This window comes from Dreissena polymorpha, chromosome 3 (genome assembly GCF_020536995.1).
Source record: "Dreissena polymorpha isolate Duluth1 chromosome 3, UMN_Dpol_1.0, whole genome shotgun sequence".
NCBI lineage: Eukaryota > Metazoa > Mollusca > Bivalvia > Myida > Dreissenidae > Dreissena > Dreissena polymorpha.
Genome location: NC_068357.1, coordinates 116,480,565 through 116,505,494, shown reverse-complemented (window position 1 = coordinate 116,505,494; position 24,930 = coordinate 116,480,565). Strand labels below are relative to the sequence as shown.

Below are 24,930 nucleotides of genomic sequence, written 5' to 3'. Positions count from 1 at the left end.
TAAAACATTTAGCTGATACCAAGAAGTCAATAAATTCTCCTTGATAATGTGTGCAAACTATTAGGATTACTGTTACACAGAAATCATCTGATGAGTATTTGAATTGAAAACTACCGGCAAGCATGTCTGTGTTTTCAAGTTATTTCATGGGAATCGATCATTTTAAAAGATGCTTTGAATTTCCACTGTCCGCTGTCTTAAATCGAGGGTGCAGATATTTGCAAAGATATATCAATACTGTTGATTACTTTATTACGAAGAGAACAAAAGGGACATAAATCTTGTACAACATATTATAGACTGGCTACCGGTTACATTCCGTTACATGTCAATATAACATATATCTATCAACATCCTTCTTTCTTTAAAAACAATATTATTAAGATCTATTAACAATATCAATTCAAATGATCAAGACAACGGTTTTAACTCTAAAAATAGTCTTTAACTCATAAAACTAAGATTACTTAACAATAGTGATCACTCTTAGAACAGTCTAAACATATAAACTTTTACAAACTTGACTAGAATTAAACATGTTCAAACAGTTTGTATTTTACTAACTTGACTAGAATTAAACATGTCCAAACAGTTTGTCATTTCTTGACATTTTAAAACTCTGATAAAATTATCAAGCTGGTAGCTAAAATCTCCTTCTTTAAATCTAATCTTCAGTCTTAGACATATGAAAACTATTCATTGATTTCACACAAAACCCTCAAGACACTGGGGTCTTTGAATGTTTCCGCGGGGCCTTAGGCCGGTCTGAAGCTGCTGTTGGTTCTGATTCAGAGGCTGCTGTCGTGTTGCCTGCTGAAGCTGTTGCAGTCATACGAGTAGTTTCAGGCGTCTTTGGCGTGCTTTGGTTACGAGTTTCAGAATTAATATCGCAACAACGAGGCGGAGATTGCTCGCGAATCTGCAATTATATGAACACGATTTCAGGCATACAGCCCACTTTCTTCACTACGCACAATATATCGATCACCATTGATATTTTGAACTATGCTTTCCTGCCAGGGCTTTTTTGCTCTGCTTATGGAAATACACGGATTGACCGATTTTTACTTTTGGTTGATCGTGCGCGTTTTGATCGAACCATTTTTTCACCGATTTCTTACGATTCACTCGCAATTCAAAACTTGGCTCTGCTTTCACGCGCGAAGGTACCATTGTGCGAAGCTTTCGATTCATCATCATCTCAGCTGGACTCCTCTTGGTGTCGGCACGAGGGGTGTTTCGTTGCTCAAGGATCGCCTTCATCGGGTCCGTACGCGACTCGTGGCACTTGATGATCAGCGTCTTCGTGGCTTTCACAGCACTCTCAGCTTTACCATTTGATGCTGAGTGGAGGGGCGACGTAATATGATGCTTTATACCCACTTCTGTGTAAAGTTACGGAATTCTGTGGACATATACTGGGCTCCACCGTCGGTTATCAGTTCTCTGGGAATTCCGAATCTAGCAAAGTGTTTTTTTTCATTTTGTCAATCACTTGCTGAATGGCTGCCGCTGTCAGAAGATCCACTTCGATGAAGCTTGAGTGGTAGTCTACGACGACGAGATATAATCTGTTCTGTATTTGGAACAAGTCCGATCCGACCTTGTCCCAAGGTCGTAGTCCATCACAATGTTGTTTCAACTTTTCCTGTTGAGGGGGAGGTTTTCTGTCTTCACACTGTAAACATTTTTTCGTGACCTCTTTCAGTTCTGCTCTCATACCCGGCCAGAATATCGTTCCGCGGGCTCTTCTGTCCATACTATCATAACCTAGATGTGCTTTGTGCAGTCTTTGCAGCATTTCTTTTCTCAGGCTTTTTGGAATAACTATTGCTTCACCTTTGAAGATCACTCCATCTTGCACACTGAGAGTATCTCTGAGAGGGTGATATTGTCCGAGTTCAGAACTAATGTCACTTTTTTCGGCCATCCAGTGATAAGCAAGTGATGAAGCTCTTGCGTTGACGAATCATCTTCTGTTGCACGTCTGATTTCCAGAATTCTTGCATCTGGAAACTGGTCGAATGCACCATTTTTGACATTGCGAATGCCCAACCGATCTGCAGTTTCATTTTCCTTTGATTCTTGGTATGCACGACTCAGAGCATCGCGAACGACGATGATATCATCTGCGATCACAAAAATGCCTTCGAGACCATTCAAAGCTTCGATTAGCTTTCTCGCAAAGATCTCACTTGATACACATAGCCCAAATGGTAATCTTGACCATCGGAATCGTCCAAAAGGGGTTATCATCGTTGTGAGCTTGCTCGACTCTTTATCTTATCGCACATGCCAGAACGCTTCTTTGACATCCATTTTGGTGAACAACTTTGCCTGGTTGAGATTTGGCAAGACATCATCAAATGTGGTAAGTCTGTACCGCTCTCTTTTCAGCACTTTGTTTAGAGGTTGGGGGTCTAAGCAGATACGCAGGCTCTCTGAAGATTTTCGTACCACGGCCACCTGGTTCACCCATTCAGAAGGCTCTTCGACTAAAACAAGAATACCTCTTTCTACAAGCTTGTCAAGTTATTGTTTCACTTGGCCTTGGATGGCGATTAGTATCATTCGTGCTGGCAAAACAACTGGTTTGGCATCTTCTTCTACGTTGAGCTTAGCTTCACCTAGATCACCAAGATCTTTTTCAACTTTCCCCACAAAGGCATCTGTGTTTATCAGGTTCATTTCTTGCACCGTTTTCAACCCTAACAGGTTCTGGAAGTCGTTCGGGACAACGATGAATCTGACATCATAAATATTGTCAGTTTTTGGATTTTTTACAGGTAATGTCACTTCACCAAGTGGTTTCATCGTCGTGTTGTTCCACATTATTAGTGTAGACGCGTAACCTTTGACCTGTGATTTTCTCACACATTTCTGGTTAATTGTGTTGATCTCAGCACCTGTGTCGACTTGAAATTTCACATTACAGTCATTTACTACCATTGTAGCTATTACTCGGGTTCTAGAGTCAAATTGTGCTAACCAGAATTCATCACTTTCAAGTTCAGCATTTTCATCTTGGACCTTGTGAACGTTAAGTCTGCATTTAGCTTGGAAATGATTCATGTGTCTGCATTTGGAACATTTCTTGCCCGATGCAGGGCATTCTTCCTTTTTCGGCGCATGGAGTTTACCGCAGTAATCATACGGCTGTGATTGCGGCTTAATTGGTAGCTCGTTTTGTTTCGCACAGTGTTCTTTTTTGGTCTGGCTGTACTTTGCTGTACTTTGTTTACATCTTTGTCTCTTATTTCCTGGATATGTTTTAATGATTGTTCATATGCTGGACATAATTTGACCGCTTTGTTTAAATCAAGCTCGTCTTCTCTTAATAATAGTTCTTGTAATTTACCGGATGTGGTAAATACTATCTTATCACGGATCATTCTGTCAGCGTCCTTGAAGTTGCAGGTTGAGGCTCGTTTTCTTAACTCTGTTAAGAAATTGTCAAATGGCTCTTGGACAGGCGCTGGCCAGAATCTGTGCGATTCAAGAACTTCATTTTTTGGGGGGTTACAATATATTTATATCATTTGTAGGACCTTGACGGGATCGTTTTTGTGATCCGGGTCTCCCCACGTTGCCTGATCATATATGTAAAGGATATGTGGTCCTGCACAGCGCAGAAGTATTGCGACACGCACCTTAGCGTCCTTTTTGTCAGATCCGGTTTCCGTCATGTAGACTTCGAATTCCCGCTTCCACTTCTTGAAGTTCTCCGTCACATTGCCGTCTGTGACGTTCAGCAAACTAGGCAGTCTGAATGACGATTATCCCATCTTTCTTCTTGCGTTAATTATTATTCGATCGAAGGTCGGAAACAGTGTCCATTTTTCTGTTTCCTGGCGATATAATTCCCACTACGCTGCTACCATGTTGATTACTTTATTACGAAGAGTACAAAAGGGACATAAATCTTGTACAACATATAATAGACTGGCTACCGGTTACATTCGGTTACATGCCAATATAACATATATCTATCAACAAATATCAGAGGATAAAAGCGCTTATTTGCGCGTATCATGCATTACTACAAGTTCAAGTACGAGAAATACTCCAACTACGAAACAATATAAAACAAGAAAGGTTCACCCACGAAACTTGTCCTTGAAACATCGTACCTAACGCATATGCTCACATGTACAGATACATGTTTCGTACTATACAGCAACTATTTCATTCTACGTATATCCATAAACAACTAAGTATTTATTTAAACAAAGCAATCGTTAAGATTGTAGACTATTGAACAATTGTAAAGAGGGGATTGAAGGTGTTGCGCATGCTCTAAAACCTAACCTGAATGTTTATGATATTGTCAATAAAAATATATCCTGCTATAAACAAAATAACGATTATTTAATTGTTGATATAGATTTAAATAGGCCGGTGATTTTTTTAAAAGGTGTGCCTTTATCGCTTTTCCTATTCCGTTCGTGCAAGGGACCGGTTATTCTCTTCCAAACGATCGATTTCACGGGTCGTCGTTAAATGAAAAGCACGTAATTACCAACGTCATCATTCCCGCCGATGATCATGCTCGAGGTTTAAGCAGATTGTTTTTTGTGTGTTTATGAGACAGTAGTCTTAAAATGCTCGTACAATTATTTCAATTACAAGTTTTGCTGAATGTGTGTAACAAATACATACATCTTCCTGTGTATTCGTAATACGAGTTGAATAAACATATTATTAACATGTTCAGCTGACAACACGTAAGGTCACGTCAGTTTTAGTGGATTTTTAAACTAGAAAACCCGTTAACAAACATTTAATACAACGACTTTAATAAAAGTGCTAAAATATGAAGTAGTTCCGCGTAAATGGTATGTAATGATTGCGTTCAACTCGGCTTTGGTGTGCCCGTATTGTCACATAATTCCACGGCTGAAGACATCGGGAGTATGCTCTCGAAGGTGCGCAAATACAAGTCCATCACAGACTATATCCGTTAGCTGACCTGATATTAATACAAACATTATCACAACATAACTTTGATATTTTGTCTTAAATTGATTTAAACTGATCGGGTATACACTCCTGACTAAGATACTTAATATAGCTTCGCCTATTTATATTAATAAATCTAAATCAGTTAATAAGGTTTATAACCTTTTTAATTTGGTTTTTAAGCACACTTATGTATCACCAACATAGCTATTAAAGTACATTTAGTGATGTTTGTCAAAAATACAAACATATGTAAAGATCCCCTTAAACTGAAAGTGACGTGATTATGAAGATCACAATGGCTGGCGCGGATCGTACGCATGCAGTTTTAGTAGCCGTTTAAAAAAAAGATGGCAAAGTCATGAAAATGATGATACGATATATTTTTAATCCAAACTTTGTAATTACACACCACTTGTGTTGATGGTATGAACTATGCAACAAGTACGCGTTTTGAATGGTTTAATTCTTATTAGGGATGCAACAGGTTACAAAAATTAACCGGGTAGCCTATTATAGTTAACCGTTAAATCACAGGTTTATTGCAAAGCTCAAAATAGTTAAATATACCTTCAAAAGCGTTGATTTTGTATTCCACTTTCAAGGATGAGAAATAAGCACATCAAAAATGTATATTTATTTATGTTTTAAGTGTGGTCATATAATGTGATACAGCAGTGTTCAAGCGTTAAAATAATGTAATGGTGATATAATAACCTATAAGCATCGCACGTTAAAATAAACTGTATGTTATCGCAGCTAATAAGAATGTTTTGTGAGGAAAAGTCTGCTGACAGTACATGACAACTATTCGTTTGTAAAATTCAAGCAGATGTGAAATAAAACGAATTTGTTTGTCTAGTGTGTTTGCAAATCACATTTTAAGAGTAGTTATTTTTGCATTTCAGACATGCACGTATTGTCTATGAATTATAATACATGCTGATACTAAGACGTTCATATATGCTACTATCCCATGCAAACCAAAGGTTGGTAAACGTTTATACAAAGATGGATTTTATTTTCTTTGCTGTCTCTTTTAACCAAGCTTAATTAATTGCTTTGAGAATCGTTTTCGTCTATTTCTTATAGTAATTATGTTCCCGTAAAAATTTAAACTTAAGATGTAATACGATTTCAATCTTAATATTGTATAATGATATTTATTAAATGACAATTATTGAATGACAATTGGTAAATGGTTATTACCCTGGTGATGGGAATACCCCTTTAAAGCGTGTACAACGCAAACACGTTTTTGCAAAGTGGCGGTTATCGTTAAACGGTGACTCGGTTTAAAAAATCTCTAGATAGTCTAGTTCAGTTCATGTAAACATAGCCCAGTTAACTTCCGTGTGTAATCTGCAGCGTTTAAACTGTGTTGGATACATTGGAATGAGTGTGTGCGCTTTGAATAATTGGTTATTGGAAAGAGGTATTTTATGAAACGTGTATACTCATTTGAGTATAATGTTAAATTTGGTTGACCATTTATAAGAACGTACATATTGGTTTAAACGAATCAAATAGATACGTCAGCTGTCAATAGTCGGATCATTCAACATACATATTTAACATTATGCACGTTCGCTCTTATTGTTTTAAACTGTCGTCTGCTAAAGGTATACTTTGGTAATGACGAAGCGTAACTTTAAAACATAACACTTTTTGCAGTTAAACGGTCGTATTGGAAAAGGATATACATTCACAATAAAAAACTCGGTTTTAAAATATGGTAAACAATAGCTAACCGTATTGTGGCGGTATTTTGAATCCAGAATTGAATTTGAATGTGACGGTACATGATCAGCTGTTAAAACGTTTAATACTGTTCATAGACATTCAATTACACGTCAAATGTACTTGTGCATGACTTAACAGTTGCAGTATGTGAAATGAGTGAATAAACAACCATATTGGTGTAGTGATACGGATTATTTAATTGTCGTGAATAATCAGTATACTGCGCGTTGAAACACACTTATTATTAAACATATGATTTTAAAGCAGTGCACATATTTCCTAATGTAAATTTTCTTTGAAATGAATAAATTGACCTAATAGTGCTTTGCTTTGAGTAGAAACTTCCGGCATGTTTACACAGTTTCATTCGCGATAAAACAGAATGATAAATAATATTGGCTATAAACGTATCGGAGTAACAAATACTTATTTTAGCTTTTGTGAACAGCTGACTATGTAGATTACCGGATTGGCTGTATTAGCGAGCATTATAATTTTCGATTCGAAGTATTTCTTCGTAAAAGGTAAGAGAACCACCAACTTGCTCTAGCATATTAAATTATTATATTGTCTAGCAGAATGATAGATAATGATAAGAGTTTGCGTCGGAATATCTGTATGCGAAGCTAAATTTCATGTATAAGTAATAAAGCACAGTTATTACAGGCCTTTACTTGAAATATTTCAGTGTAAACAATATGATGCTGTCAAAACCAAGAGCGTTATTCAGATAACAGATCATTATTTTGAAAACGTTATTATTGTTCTATACGATCCAAGGAATACGTTCACACGAAATAAAGAATACAATCTAAATTTGCATCTAAATTTGCATTGACCTTTTCAAGGCGGTATTCCACGTTGTATTCATGTATGTGAGTTTTTGTGTATTGGTGTGTCGTGTCTTATACATTTTGCTTTGTGCCTCGCCATCCGATTATTGGTTTATTGCCGTACTTAAGTGACCACATGCTAAGTAAGAGTTTCTCTCACTGTCTCAGCTGAACATGTACACTGATTATATATAAATGAATGCATGCATCTTCACAGCTTTTTTAAAAGGTCGTCTTGATTCACGTACATACTCGTTGTTCATTACTAACGGTTGTTTAATTCAGATCCACTAGTCACCAGTAAGACAATCAGCGCCGCGGTTTTCCCTTTAAAAGGCTTTGAGGAAGTGTCCAAGATAAAGCGATGACTATGCACGGTTTTAATGAAAGTAGTTTGAATATTTTAATTGTTTAATGCTCTATATCCCGATAATTGTTTTAAACATTATATATGTTTTATGACAAACACGTCAGTTGGACAAACTTACGGAGGAGACATTTCCGTACTTTCACAATCATTTAAAGAAATGCGGCCGATGAGTTGGGGGAAATTACTTCTTTATGGTTAAGATTTGATTTCATGTCATAGCACCAACATGAAAGTGCAAGTTTCAGAATGTTTTAATCTATCATTTCTGTGTCAATATTAGTTTGAGTTAAAAAATATAAAAAAATGAGAAGAGATAGTTTCAGTTGGGATTATCAATAGTGCAATAAAGTGTTAAGAAAAGTGAGGCGCTTAATTATATAATATAATAAAAAATAATGTAAAATTGTCATAGCACTAATTTGAGTGATTTGTAGAAGGAGCATTAAGGTTAGAAAAACATCTATGTTGAAGTTGAATGTAGCTGTGAAAAAGAAGCCGAACAAAATTTAGAACAGCGATATGTGATGTACTTGACAGTTCGATGGAATAATATTGATTGACTATTAAATACTTGTTATTCAAGGATCGATGAGTGGATATTTAAGAGGTAGGCCATGGCTTATGATATTGTAATCGATTTCCTAAACACCCTTGGACACAGGTACCGTTAAATTATTTGATAAGTTGAAGATTAACATGACATCGTGTATAAAAAGATGAATATGGGGTAACTAAGGTAACACGGGCGGGAAAGAAACTTGATAAGGTGTGCCTATAATTATGTTTAAATAAAAGTCACGAAAGTTGATGTAAAAAAAGGAGGAAAGCCCATAGTATTATTATATATATATATATATATTTATATATATATATATATATATATATATATATATATATATATATATATATATATATATATATATATATATATATATATGCTATAATAGAAACAAGGAGTGCAACTTCATTTGCGGAAAAACTACACCATCTTGACTGTAAACCATGTAACTCGAACAATTTTTAACGAATCAACTATACACCGGTTGTTTTCGAAAGCTAATAAAATAATTTATCAGGAAAAAATAACATCAGAACCATTGATCCAGCAGTATTTCGATACCATCCCTCCGAAGTTGACAATTACGGAAAAAAATGTTGGTCGGACACCATAGTGTCAAATAAAGCTTCAATTTCCGATCGTTTCAAACAGCAGAAACACAAAGATTACATGACTGTTCGTCATTTAAACGGTTATTTCCCGTTCAATAAACATTAATGCATCGATAACAATACATTTTATAGTCATTCACACACCATCAAAAGTGTTTTGCACTCCGAATTGTCAGTAAACAACGAAGAGGTTTAATTTGTGAAGGAAGTGTGGGAATTATCTGACGTCATTCGATAAAGCAATGTGTTCGCATGCATTCTTTTTATTGGTTAGCGGAATTTCCCGAGTATCTTCGTAAAAAGGTGAGTGAGAAATTGATGAAAACCGACCAATCGTATTTTTGTGCTTACAAAATCTCTGACGTCATCAATGGGTTTCCCAGAGTCAAAATAGAATTTTTCTGTTTAGATTTTGCAATCGATCCGAAAGACGCGATACAACGGTGTTTACCATACTTTTTCGATAAAAATGGGTATTGTAACCGATTGAAAAAATGTTTAATGTGCATACAGGTGCTGTTTATCTACCGTTTAATGACTTGGTTATTGAGTTTTAGCTCTTTTAAGTGATTGACATGGAAAATCTCTATGTGGTTTTTGTCTATTTTTTCCAGATTTGGTTAGTTTCTAATTAATGTTCAAGAATATGCAAATGAGATACATATATAATTTGGTCTTTAAAATTAAGCACAATGTGTAGCATTTGTTTAAACACTAATTTGTTTGTATTACGGTAAGATATCATACAAAAATGATGTGATATAGTCGCCCTGGTCCGTTTTCCAATTTTGAGTGGCGGTTGCCTGGTTTATATGAACACTTTCAATTAAGTTTATCTTTGAATACAAGTGAAAAAAAAAGTACTTTCTTAAGTAACTAAAGAACTTGGTATAGTTGAAATTAATCCCAGGGGGTGCATGGAGACCCCTTTTAGGACATGGCCTATAGTGTCCGACCAAACATGATTTTGGAAATGGGTCGACTTCTGAGGGCTGGTATCGAAATACTGCTGGATCAATGGTACAGTAAAGATGGTGTAGTTTTTCGGCAAATGAAGTTGCACTCATTGTTTCTAATAAAGCATATATATATATATTATATTATGGGCTTCCCTCTTGTGGATGTAAAAGGGTGAGATGTGTCAAATGTGATCATGTGCTTTTTATCGAGCGATGCTAGATGTACGTTAGGCTGAGGCAAGATTGGACGAGATTTAATGTATGCTTGTGAGAATCATGCACAACTGACACTTAGTCTTAGAAAGGATTCGATATTCTGAGCGCAGAAAAATCCCTGAAATAACTATGGACAGATGAAACGAGTAACTGTGATATAAACCGAACGAAAATGAAGGAAGATTAGAAACTTCTGTATCACAATGGGGTAAACATAAAAATAAATTCATATCGATCATTAGAATAACGATTTGATAAAACAAAACTGATAAAATGTATGTATATAAATATATAATCGAATTCCATAATATTAAATTTAAACTGTACCTATTTCATCAGACCAATAAATCATTTATCGGTAAACATTAACCATACCTTTTCAAAACATTAAAACAAAGAAGCTGGAAAATAAAACAAACATTTAACAAAGAAGTTTTTATGCCCCCGGATCGAATGATCGGGGTATATTGGTTTGGCCTGTCTGTCTGTCTGACTTTCATTCTATCCCAAAACTTTTAACTTGGTTAAAGTTTTGCGATAACTTTTGCAATATTAAAGATAGAAACTTGATATTCGGCATGCATGTGTATCTAATGGAGCTGCACATTTTGAGTGTGAAAGGTCAAGGTCATCCTTCAAGGTCATCCTTCAAGGTCAAAGGTCAAATATATTGCTTTAAAGCGGCGCAGTAGGGGCATTGTGTTTAATTTTTTAATGTCACATGGTACCCTTTTGCATCAATGGGGCGATATACAACTATCATAAAGTGCATAGAAGTATTAATTACGCATAGTACATACTTTGCAAAAGGACCCATCAGAGTTTATACTCACACAAGCAATAATTTTGAAACTGACCCAGATTTCCCATAAACAAATCAATGTGCTCTTACATATTTATACATATGTATAAATGTATGAAAATGAAAGTTGGTTTATAATAAACAGATAATGGAACGATCAATATAGTTACATGGTGGATACTCAGATCAGGAAGGGATTACTCTTCTCAATCTTGGATTTCAAAATGCGTCCAAAAGAATCAAGGGGAAGCTTGGCCCTGCAAAATGTTACGTATTCAGGTTTTTTATGTGTATCTTTTTGTTCATATTATGAATTTGTAAACAACGCTTCTATTTGGAATAGTCTTAAATAATAATAATCATAGTAATGCGAAGAAAAAAAGTGAAAGAAAACAGTTTATCTAACGCAGGATTACATGCATGAGGTTCGAGTGGTTAAAAACAAAGATTTTCTTTTCACCACGGTTGTTTCTGATAAGGACTATTGTGTATGTGAACCGCTTTCTTATTTTGATTATGACCGATTTTTCGTCGTTTTAAAAACACACTCGGAAAGTTTTCGGAGTAACTGTGAAGCGAGATTACAGAAGTTCATGTGAGATGATATACATTCATAGCAACCAATGCTATTGTGAAATCTTGTTTACAGTAAATACGTTTCACCGAAGCTTATAAGCTTGACTCTTTATCCCTATAAGCAAAAGTTTTTCAACTTGGTATTTCATACAATTATGTTGTATGATGATCATGTCTAAAATCCAAAACTTAAACATGGATATTAAACTTGGTCCAATGATGTTTTTTCGGATCGATATAGACCAAAATCATATTCCGTCTTGAAATTTTTGCGAAGAAAGGTGGCCCAAACCGTAGAAAATAATTATAAATTGGTATATTTAAGTTAACCATTGCAAGTAATCGTAAACTTGCACTTATTTTAGTGAAATATCGCAATAATTCATTTACTGTCACGATTTGAGTGAACGTTTGCAAGTTGTTTTAAACTGGCACTTATTCAAGCGAACCATTGCAAATAATCATACAACTTATCACTATGTTTGCTAACCATAGCAAGTGATAGTCAAAGCGCTGAAGGTACTGAATTTGTTCGCTATTGCATAATCTTAGACGAAACTCAGTTTTCAAAATTATGTTGTAGCTTTTTATATCGCAAGTTTGAATAAAGACAACCTATTCAAATTTATAAAGAGTGTGTCTTAAAGCACGGATCGAGATGTAGGTGCAGAGATAACAATATGTTTCTTTTTTTCGCAATTGGTTGCTGCACTGGCAACCATCTTTAGAATTTTAGTTGCCTTGCTAAATAATTACAAGCCTAGAAGCATGTACCTGTTGTGTTATGTGTATCTAATACTTTATTTATTTTCTTTAAATTATTGAGCAACAATTTTGCCTACATGACAGACTTTTAATGCATCATGTCTTGTTGTGAGCCGGTATTGAATCATTTTCTAGGCCTAATTGATCCACAGTCGCCAATTCGTATTCTTTGTTTATTTGGATTGAGTTGTTTCAAGCTTTGAAAAAGCTAGTTGCCCTACTTTTAGCCCAACTGTAACCAACTTTTGAAATTGAGTTTCCTGGGCTTGAATCTACTGGCTCCAGGCTAACAGGCAATCACTATACATGTAAGTTATTCAAGATGTAAGATCTGACAGTGAATTGAACTCAGTCAATTTGCAAGTCTGAAGACATTAAAGGGAACATTTCACATTTTGGTAAATTGACAAAATTAAACGATTTTATAGTTAAGAGAGTTCTGTTGTTGTCGTTATATTTTTTCATCAAACGAGGATTGCATATATAAAGCATAAAATCAACTCTCATGGTATGAGCACGGATGGCCGAGTGGTCTAAACGATTGACTTTTATTCCAAGGGTCAGTGGTTCGAGCTCAGTTGAGGGTAACTTTTTTTTCTTTAATTTTATTGTAGTTTTTTAATGAAACTTTTAAGATCCAATGTTTACAGTTATCAATATTAAGCATTTAATGACAAACTGTGAAAAGGTCCCTTTTAGATGTTTACTTAAAATACCACAAGGTAAAAATTTAGAACTTATTGGTTTTTTATTTGATTTAAAAGTCATTTTGTTTATTTGCCTTGCCAGCGAGGTTACTTTAAAATTATTTTCATATTTTTTCAAATCATTAATAGAAAAAATAATTTAAGCTTCATTTTTGGAAAACAGGGCTTAATGCATTTGCATTAATTGTCATCCCAGTACCAGAGACTCTCTTTAAACGAAAAACATTATAAAATCAGAAAGTGTCGTCCTTGATTCGCTTGTGCGCATTGCACAGACTAATCAGTGTGCACAGGTTAATCTTATTTGACATGCATCAAGCCCCGTTTTCCCTGAAAGCAGCCAATATGTACATATTTCAATGACCAACTGGTCAATGTTGTCACACAAGCTGTTTAACACTATTGATTACATACACCAACTCGCTGTCTGCAGTGTACCAGTTGTGACGTATAAACAGGCTAATCAAAGTGCACAAGCAGATGCGGTGGTTATCGTTCTTAGCGTAGTAAAAAGCAGACCGACTTGAATTGTATGGCAGGAACAAAGCGAACAAATAATAACATCGCTGTTATATGAGAGAACCGTAGCAATATTCATAATCTCTCTCTTATTCGAGCGAACCATAGCAAGCTGTCATACAATGGCCCTTATTTGAGCGAACCATAGCAAGCTGTCATACAATGGCCCTTATTTGAGCGAACCATAGCAAGCTTTCATAAAATGGCCCTTATTTGAGCGAACCATAGCAAGCTATCATAAAATAGACCTCATTTTAAAGAACCATAGCAAGCTATCATACAATGGCCCTATTAGGAGGGAACCATAGCAAGCTATCATAAAATGTATCTTATTTGAGCGAACGATAGCATTAATGAAACACTGTCTCTTATTTTAGCGAACGCAAGTACCGGTAATCATAAACTGGCACTTGTTTGAGAATGTCTAACTAGTATGTCATTGTCGGATATTGTCATATAAATAGTCGTGATCGGGGCTACTATCACACTGTAGTCTAGTGTATCCTATTCTCTACGTTGTCAAGTTTCCAAAAATAATATACAAAACCTTCTTTGAATGAAAAAACAAATTCGCGCGATTCTAACTTTTCAGTAATTGATATTTGACACTTGTGAATTCATAGCATGGTTTGCGGTATAAATTCTTAACAAGACGTTTGTGATAAACATTATTCGACACCATGTAAAGGATAAACAACTGTTTTTTGTGTTCCCTACGAGAAAACGCATTCAATGAAATCGAAAGTGCGTCGATAGTGTGTTTTATCACTTTTGTATTTTAATGTAAACTATTCAATATTGGAGTATGTTTTGTTTAGCTGAGTACAACATGGTTTTATGAGCAGTTAAAAGTCGTTTTATTTGCATTGTTTGAGTAAATTCTCTGTTTATATTTCAGTGGTAGGTTACCGGTGATGTACGTTTAAGGAAAATAAATACACTTGACTCGGAGCAAGTATAGCCATGGATCATCAAGGACTTAACGATCTTAGCGCTGGAAGCATCGATGATAATACACGTGTTCCTGAGGTAGGTATAATTTTGTACGAGGCTGAGTGCATACTTATTGTTTTCTTTATTAGACTTGATTGCACTTATATAATACTTTCGCGGAAATAATGACGCAATGACGTCACAATAATGAACTGGTAAAATATATTGATATTTTCCGATGATATGTTTCACTGTTTCAAACCACAAATTGGAATGTTCAAATAACCAATATTTCTTTATGAACGATCGAAAAGCATAATGTTTAATGGTTTTATCGTGCGTGGTTATTTAACTTGACCTATATGAAGCTTAATTGCTAGGTAAATTACTTCTTGAAAAATCATTACACGGAAATGAGTTTAAAATATGTACAGTTTTATTAGTGAAAATGCTTAAAATCAAATAGCGCCTGAGGTCTCACATAGACACAACTTATATTCATTGACTTTGAGCGTTGAATGAAATGGGCGATAATTCACTATACCATACAATAATGACAATATGCGCCTGTCACCTACATGAAAAGGATGCAGTACAATATTTAATCGAAGGCCTACACATACATAAAACATATCAGACCGGAACGCAACTACTATAAACGCAGGTCAACCATATGGGGGCCTGCATATATCATCAATTACAAATCTTATCGCATCTGTTCGTGTCACAAATCAGTAGTTTTGTATGACGTACCCTTTGGGTCAAAAGTACAAATACGCCAACAGCTCAAATAGAAATCACTGCGGTCATCAATTTATCACTGTGGTGATATATTTGTAACTGCGGTGATACTTTGGACAAAAGGACACAAACATATGAAAAAAAAATGAATAAACTTATCAACTATCCTTATTCATCTGTTTTATTTTATTTTAAACTATTGTTAAATATTTAATTATTTTCTTGAAATAATCTCGGTTCGTTACGGGGAAAATGCTTGAAAACTGACCCAAAAAAATAAATGTAACAGCAGGTATAAAAATATATCAACAGTCATAATTTGTCACCGCTGTGACTAAATAGATATCACCGCGGTGACAAAATTGTTACCGCAGTGACAAAATTGTCACCGCGGTAAAACTTTTGTCACCGCGGTGATATCTATTATTAGCTGTTGGTGTATTTGTACTTTTGACCCAAATGGTACGGCATAGTTTTGATATCTCGCGCCGAACTTTGAATGTTCTGAGATACATGTAATGTTCGACAAACAGACGGAACGACAGGCGGACGCATTGGAATGTGAATGATACACACATTTGCAGCAAAAAAGTTATTCAGCCATACGACTAAGTGGCAACTTATGTAATTGCAATGCGAATATTTTATCATTATGTCCCATAAATTGTTACCTTAAATGAATGTACCAGTGTGTGTTCACAGACAAATTATGCGCTGACATCTGCATCTTGGAAAAAAGTGAGAGACAATTTGGAAAAAGTACGGCGAGAAATAGAAAGCAACATTTATAGTTTACCTCAAAATACTTTTCATCAACGCGGTAAACAACCAGTTGAAAATACAGAGGACCCTTCTATTACACATGTTAGTAGTAATAGTTCTACTAAAGATGAAACCAACGTAAAACAGCCACACAGAGAAAGTGGCAATAAAGAAGGCAGCGAACAAGTATATTCTAGATATATTCAGTGTGGGGACAGAAATTTCATGTTGATATGCGAACCGAAGAACAAACCACAGGAAAAAGTTGTGTACAAGCAAGAGGGCAACAGAAATATCATGATACACCTTAGAGTCAGTTCGAACGTATACCAGTTAGTACAACAGGTGAAAGACTCCCGGAATATGCAGGTGATTCCTCTGGATTCGGAGGGCGAAGGTGTGTGTATCATTATCATGACATTTAATTGAAATAATCATTGTTTTTAAACAAAAGTTATTTTGTAGTTGCTTTCACATGTTTTGTTTTTGTTGGGGGTGGGGGTGATGTTCTATTTATATATCCCAACTGTCGGCTGTAACCGACACAATTTCAATTAACTTAGATTGTTTCGATTTCAATTTTAGGAAATAACTATCCTGGCCACAGGATAGTTATTAGTTAAATGAGACTTCTTTCCAAAATCAATTAACCGTTTATTACTCGTTTGCCAGGTTTGGATACGAATGCCAATGTGTTTCTGCTTTCAGTTTGGTTGGAGATCAAACGCCGTAGTCAGGTTAGAAAGCAATCCAGATCGTCAGATACGAATGAATCCATCTTTACGGAAATGACTACGTTGGCCTCGTCAGAAAGAGAAAAATGTAGATCGCAAGGCAAGAAGGAATCTTACTTTACGGATTCAGGGTCGTTGGCTTCGTCAGAAAGCGACAATCTCCATTATGACACACATGTATATAAACGTGATGTGGACGAAGACAGTTATCACGGCGATGACTATGACAACAGAAAGGGAGCAAGAAGGCGAAGCATTGAAGAAAATTCATACGTATCTAATACAAAAGGCACTGATGAATGGAAGGACTGTCATTATGAAATTCTAAGTATTTCAGAAGATACAGATCTACTGAAAATGAGATTTTCTAAAAAAAGAGGTAAGAAATATCTCAATATTATGTACAACATTTTTTCATTCGGTTTATTAAACATATCCTTACACTATTGACGTAAAGTATGCTTTTGGATGCGGATTATGATATTTTTCGGAACATTTTTGACGTTTATTATAAATAAATGCACGTGTCCGTTTCTAATGGTATGTCAAATTTTACATAAGTTTGTTTGGAATGAAAAAGTTGTGTTATAGTTTATTTTTTATATACATCAGTGTATGTACTCATTGCTCACACTCACACTGTGGCTAAACACATAACATCATAAAATGAGCTTCGAGTGTTTATTTATAGAGGGAAAACTTGAAGATTTAGAAAGACTTGTCCTAAGCCACCACAGAGTTTGCGATTTTCTGCGTGACTCGTCTAATGACTTCGACGCCTCGCTTTGTGACTGGATGTACCAGAGCGACGAATCCATATATAGTTACATCACGGGGCGAAGTAAGTTATTTGTTACACTACCAGGTACATAATTATCCAACACACCGATACAGGAATCAAATGGACGTTTAGATAAAATTGGTTATATGCTGCGTGTGGACGCTCCTTAGGTTACTATATTAATTCCTTAATTTTAAAAGTAACTCACATACGTATCACAGTAACGTGTATTAATGAGCTATACTGGACAGTATAGCGTACACAAATAATTTATTTCTGACAATTTTAGCACCGTGTAATGTTACTGGTGTAGAGGAAGTGAATCCTGAAGACGACGTTATACCAGGTATATGGACGGAAGAGGAAAATGAACCCTTATATCAGGAAACAAAGAATGAAGAACTGGAGATTCCGACGCACCAGAAAGGTAAAGAGCGACGAGTATTTTTAATAGTATTTTATCGAAACATAGTGGTGCAGTTATCTTTTTAACATGTTGAATTCAATCTTTTTTAAATAGATTATGTTAAATACTAAACAGCCATGCGCTAGGCGCACCAAATAGAAAACATTAAATAAGGGATAATAATTGAACGCCTTTACAGATTTATAAATTCAGCAATGATAAAGTATTTGAATGTGTCTTTTTCGACTGATGTGCAAATTATGTTATGATGTCTAAAGCATTCAGTTTCTTTAAAACATTGTGATGCAGCATTGTGTTCATCGTTTTTTAACTTAGCCTGTTATTTCTTTTCAATCGAACGTCACATTAATTCTGGTGTGTATCTTTTATTTAGCCATTCCAACGTCACCTTCCACTTTGCCTATTGTACCACCTCGTTCTCCTCGCATTGGCACCGTTGTCCCGGTACGTACACCAGTACCGCAAGTGCCACCCGTACCACCGCATGTCCCGACCCATCGCGCTACACTGACAGTACAACCCGCACCACTTCCCGGGTCGAATCAACCGCTCTCTGATGATTCGGGATTCAGAACATCTTCGCACTCTTCTAGACGCGACCGTACGTGACCATTTGTAAACGAGAATTGATGAAGTAACTTGAATGAGTTTAATTTATACCTTGCACTAGGAATAGTCATTATTTTTAGCTCATCTATTTTTTGACAAAAAATTTATGAGCTATTGTCATCACCTTGGCGTCGGCGTTTGCGTTGGCGTTGGCGTCGGCGTCGGCGTCCGGTTAAGTTTTGCGTTAAGGTCCACTTTTCTCAGAAAGTATCAATGCTATCGCATTCAAACTTGGTACACTTACTAACTATCATGAGGGGAATGGGCAGGCAAAGTTAGATAACTCTGGCGTGCATTTTGACAGAATTATGTGCCCTTTTTATACTTAGAAAATTGAAAATTTTGGTTAAGTTTTGCGTTTATGTCCACTTTTCTCAGAAAGTATCAATGCTATGGCATTCAAACTTGGTACACTTACTTACTATCATTAGGGGACTGGGCAGGCAAAGTTAGATAACTCTGGCTTGCATTTTGACAGAATTATGTGCCCTTTTTATACTTAGAAAATTGGAAATTTGGTTAAGTTTTGTGTTTAGGTCTACTTTATTCCTACTGTATCAAAGCTATTGCTTTCATACTTGCAACACTTATTAACTATCATAAGGGGACTGTGCAGGCAAAGTAATGTAACTCTGACTGGCATTTTGACAGAATTATGTGCCTTTTTTATACTTAGAAAATTGAAAATTTTGTTAAGTTTTGTGTTTAGGTCTACTTTATTCCTACTGTATCAAAGCTATTGCTTTCATACTTGCAACACTTATTAACTATCATAAGGGGACTGTGCAGGCAAAGTAATGTAACTCTGACTGGCATTTTGACAGAATTATGTGCCCTATTTTATACTTAGAAAATTGAAAATTTTGTTAAGTTTTGTGTTTTGGTCCACATAGATTCATAGATATTGCTTTCATGCTTGGAACACTCGCAAACTATCATAAGGGTACAGTAAAAGGACAAGTTGCAAAACTCTGTTTGTCATTTTTACGGGATTATGGCCCTTTTTTGACTTAGTAACTTTGAATATATGGTTAAAGTTTGTGTTTCGATCCACTTTACTTCTTAAGTATCAAGGCTATTGCTTTCAAACTTCAAATACTTTCATGCTATCATGAGGTTACTGTACCTGGCAAGTTGAATTTTACCTTGACCTTTGAATGACCTTCAAATTATAAAATTTTGCTAAAATTGCCATAAATTCTTTTTTTATGATTAGATTTGATGGATACTTTGACAAAACTACTCTTACCTGACATACCACAATAGACTCCACCCAAACCATCCCCTGTGCCCTCCCCCCTCCCCTCTCCCCCCCCTATTTTTTGTTTTTGTTTTTAAGATCATCTCATAAATGACCACCACACCCTCACACTATACCCCCCACCCCCCCATTTTTTTTTTGAAACTGTTAAAGAAACAAATATTTATTTTTATTATTTTATGTTTGAAATACCGTCCAACCATCGCACCCAAGAATCCCCCCCACCCCACCCGAATCCCCCCCCTAATTTTTTTTTAAGATCATCTCACAAATTACCACCACACCCTCACACTTTACCCTCCCCCCCCACCCCACCCCCCCAGGACAAGTTGCATAACTCTGGTTGTCATTTTTACGGGATTATGGCCCTTTTTTGACTTAGTAACTTTGAATATATGGTTAAATTTTGTGTTTTGATCCACTTTACTTCTTAAGTATCAAGGCTATTGCTTTCAAACTTCAAATACTTTCATGCTATCATGAGGTAACTGTACCTGGCAAGTTGAATTTTACCTTGACCTTTGAATGACCTTGACTCTCAAGGTAAAATTATTAAATTTTGCTAAAATTGCCATTACTTCTTTATTTATGATTAGATTTGATGGATACTTTGACAAAACTACTCTTACCTGACATACCACAATAGACTCCACCCAAACCATCCCCTGTGCCCCCCCTCCCCTCCCCCCCTATATATTTTTTTTAAAGATCATCTCATAAATGACCACCACACCCTCACACTATACCCCCCACCCCATCCCCCCCAATTTTTTTTTGAAACTGTTAAAAAACACAAATATTTATTATTTTATGTGTGAAATACCGTCCAACCATCGCACCCAAGAATCCCCCTCCCACCCCCCTCTTCCCCCACCCGAATCCCCCCCTAAATTTTTTTTTTAAGATCATCTCACAAATTACAACCACACCCTCACACTTTACCCTCCCCCCCCACCCCACCCCCCATTTTTTTTTTAAACGGTTAAAAAACACAAATATTTATTTTTATTATTTTATTTTTGAAATACCGTCCAACCATCGCACCCAAAAATCCCCCCCCCACTCCCCACCCCCCCCCCCCGATTTTTTTTTTGCGTTTTTTTTTCGCATTTTTGGAAGATAATGTAATAAATTCCACACCCCCACACTATACACCCCTCTTCACTCCGCCCCTCCCTCCTTTGTGATTGAAAATGAGAGTCCTTTCACCTTTAAAAAGAAAATAGATGAGCGGTCTGCACCCGCAAGGCGGTGCTCTTGTTTAAACATATATCCGAGTTCTAATATTAACATATCGAAGTTCATTTCTTTTTCTTTAACATTGATATACTCGACAGGCATTCAAGATTGTGAATGGTATCGCGGACAGCTTGGCAAAAAAGAAGCCAAAGAGGAACTCGAAAGAAAACCGGTAAGAGATTCGAAGAATAGTTATGTATTTAAAGAAATATTTATACCCAATTATTTTTAAAATCATATAGAATCACGCTTGTTGGCATGTACCTCAGAAGTAACGTTTGTATTCACGACCTGAGTTATTTTTTTCTTACTATGTAAGACAAATATGGAAAACAATAGGATTCGTAAGCATATTATTTTCTTAACATAATGATTAATTTCGTATAGGTACATGACAACGCCTTTTTGGAATGGCAAATGCTTCATCGAAGGTTCGAATTTCAAATACCTTATCACTATGCGGTTTTAGGAATTACAAGTCATTTTGATAGTTTGTGTTGACCACATTCTTCTGTACCCATCAGCTCAATGCTCTTATCGTCGTCAAAAGAAAATAAACGCAAAAACAAAAGCACGCTTAAGTATTAAATGTAAACCATTCTTGTTAGCAAAAAGTTGGTTGTTTATGAATGAGGTTCACTCTCAATTCGACGAACCGATGGTTCTTATCTCTTGATGTGTTCTAAACAAAGACCAAATATACAGCTGAACGTTCATGCTCGCTTGTTTGAAATTCTATCTTTACTGTTCATCTCACTGTGGTTTTTGTTTTTGTTTTCTGAAGGCATTACATGCAAAAATCAGCATTTAAGTCAAAATTGATAAATTGTATGATTCCGTATCTGATAAACATGTTTCGCGACCTTGTGATACTACTTTATCCACAAAAGACGATATTACAAATGTCATGTGCGTTCAAATGTATCCGTGTTTCGCGACCTCGTGTTACTACTTTGTCCACTAAAGACGCTTCCACAAATGGCATATTTGTTCAAATGTATCCGTATTGCACTCATCTATGGTTACACTTATTTACCGGAGGGGAGCTCATAGCAAAGTACATAATGTTATGATATTCCAAAAACAAACGCATTTTATATCCGTGAATAAAGGACAATGGCCGTAAATGATTTTAAATTAACAGTGGACAAACCTTCATATTTAAACACTGTGATATTTAATTTCAAACCGAAACATAATCATTTGTTCGGATATGTTTATATTACATGCCAGCATTTTACATATATTGTTGTATATATTTAACGAATATAGTTCATACAGATATCTCTTTTTCTCCTAGCCCGGAACATTTCTTGTGAGACAGGCTACAACAAATACTGCTGAACCGGGCGGATCGCTGCATGTCTTCACACTGGAGTTTGTGGACGAACACTGCCGCATCAAGAAATTGATGATAATGAAAACTGGGGACGTGTATCATTTCAAGGAATTCGAGATGCAGGTACACAGAAAAATAATGATGTCGCACATAACATCGGCTGACCATAAACCCGAATATGTTTCTTACCGGTTTAACATACCATTTTATTTTCAGTTGATGCTTCCGTTATTGCAAAATGATGCAAGAATGGTCGTTGATGATTTTGAAAATATTTGATAATTATTGTAATTCTCATTATATAAAGTAAATTCAAGGAGAAATATATGCAAGTACAAATACCAGCATTATTGAATAACAAAACATATTCTTCTTTCGTGTAGTGCTTTTGTTAATTATCTCATTTAAAATTATTGTGTTTTTTTTGGTTTAGACATTTGAAAATATATCTGACCTCGTGGCAAAAGTTCTAACCAGTGGATTGGAAATCAAAGACTCCAGAACACATTTATGGACTATATTTCAAGTAAAACCTGCTTGGCGAAAAACGTGAGGTATACCTTCACATGTATATTAATATAAACATTTCGATATTTTGCCACATGTGTTTTAATTATTAAAAATGTTAGAATTAAAAATTAGCAAAGTGTTCCAACTCTTTAGTATGGCCGATATTCGGATTAACGATCGAGGACATGTACCTGATAACTTATGATGCATTATTTTATATATTGACATAAGGATTATGAAGACAACTCGGCAAACGTTAGTTTTTGAAGTATTATGAATACTGACTTGTTCAATTCGAAGACTTGCTCAATTTACTTTATGGACAGACTATCATTTGTAGAGGTTGAATAGCGAACATGTTTTTATTACTTTCCTTTAACGTGTTAATAGCCTAATCGAAACCATTGAAAAAGATGAATACCTTCATGGCAAACTAGAAGTACGCTGTGTGAATAAGTGATATTGTTTGCAGTAAAATGGTGTTTTTTTTAAAATATTTTATCTCAACTGTGCTCTTTGTGTACATTTTAAGTGGAACTACATTTACAATACTTGCAATGTATTTGCAATACATGTGTAAGTAAACTTTTCATTAGCATACGCGTTTTGATGGAAATAAAATTGCTTAATATTGGATTTCTTGTGTTTCAAGTCCATATCTTAACACACATATCATAAACTATTTATGTATTAAGAGTGTTATTATATTTTATCATATAAACTTTTTTTTCAAAGACAATGCATACGTAGGATAAATGTTTGACATTATCTTCAGTGAAATTGAGTAAATTTATTACAATTGCTAATTAAGTGTCATATAAAATGGTAATTTGCAGATTTCTTGAAACAGTTTCATATAGATATTCATTTAGATTTTCAACTTGGCAATTAGGATAAGAAAGACTAAAAATGTTCAAACCGCCTCCTAAGCGAAAGCGCGTGGAAATGTCTCTAGAAGACAAAATCAAGAGTCAGAGATGTTGCCTAAACCTACACTCAAGATGCTGCACTATTAATGCATGCTATATATAAATAAACTATTAACATTTGCTGAAAGTATGTGTTTTTCCACATTAGGCTATGTAATTGACCTTCTGAAAGTAAAAAAGTCAACTTTCCCTCTAAACCGGAATCCTCTCAAAACCGGAAATTTCACTTGGTCGCCCTGGGGATGTCCGGTTGCGAGGGGTTCCACTGTATATTCCTTATTTTAAAAAAAGTCTGAAGGAAGTTCAAATATAAACATAGTGTGAATTAAACTTTACTTTTTTGTTTTGAATAGCATGATATCCTTTTTCAGGCCAATAAAACGTATTCACGCAGCACAAAAATCGCATTGCAAAGACCAGCCCTTTGAGCTTAATTTTTGTTTGCGAGTATCTTTGGTGATCACTCAAACGGTGTTCATATGTTAAGTTTCAACATTACATCGAACAATACATCTTCAAGTTTGATCTAAGATATGCGCAGATAATAATTTATTGTATCCTTGATATAACATGACTGTCGAATTCTCTTCTCAGATGTACATTTGACATTGAGACGAATAGACAGCATATACATCTCATTGTAAGCACGATTTAATATGGATATACTTATTCTCGTTGGATGAATATTGTTTCCACCATCGTTGCTATACCGACCTTGAGAACTTCATTCGCAGTGGTGGCTCCCTGGACCCTAACGTTTATACAGTATACTACTTCAACGGATCAGTCTATGCAAAGGTTAGCGACTACAGTTTACAGAAACTTTTCAATTTCGAAGGCTACACTATAAACAGAAAACTTCTTCAAAACGATTCTACGTGTCTTTGATTGTTTCGTGAATTTGTAGTTACCCGGCATCCAATTACATATGATGTATTGCAAGTATTAAGTAACTCTATCAGTGGAATAGCCAGTGAGGTATTTTACGTCGCCAACGATCCGGTAAATGGTATAATAGACAGTGCTCCCAAGTCATTTGTTTTACC

At 35.5% G+C, this 24,930-nt stretch overlaps 1 protein-coding gene across 3 annotated transcripts in view; it reads left to right on the top strand.

The window, feature by feature from the left end:
• The window catches only part of LOC127871138 (uncharacterized), an 85,303-nt gene extending 61,714 nt beyond the window's left edge, over positions 1-23,589 (top strand). Inside the window, exons 1-10 of one of the 3 annotated variants that reach the window (XM_052413856.1) lie at positions 6,279-6,394; positions 14,518-14,648; positions 15,996-16,452; positions 16,764-17,168; positions 17,481-17,630; positions 17,860-17,997; positions 18,371-18,598; positions 21,205-21,278; positions 22,407-22,568; positions 22,879-23,589. In XM_052413856.1, coding sequence (XP_052269816.1) covers positions 14,583-14,648; positions 15,996-16,452; positions 16,764-17,168; positions 17,481-17,630; positions 17,860-17,997; positions 18,371-18,598; positions 21,205-21,278; positions 22,407-22,568; positions 22,879-22,998 — 1,800 coding nt within the window. In that variant the 5' untranslated portion in view covers positions 6,279-6,394; positions 14,518-14,582 and the 3' untranslated portion in view covers positions 22,999-23,589. Of the gene's footprint in view, positions 1-6,278; positions 6,395-6,493; positions 7,227-14,517; positions 14,649-15,995; positions 16,453-16,763; positions 17,169-17,480; positions 17,631-17,859; positions 17,998-18,370; positions 18,599-21,204; positions 21,279-22,406; positions 22,569-22,878 lie in introns of those variants that run through there. The other 2 variants (XM_052413857.1, XM_052413859.1) reach the window with 2 other exon arrangements.
• Positions 23,590-24,930: the final 1,341 nt, after the last annotated feature.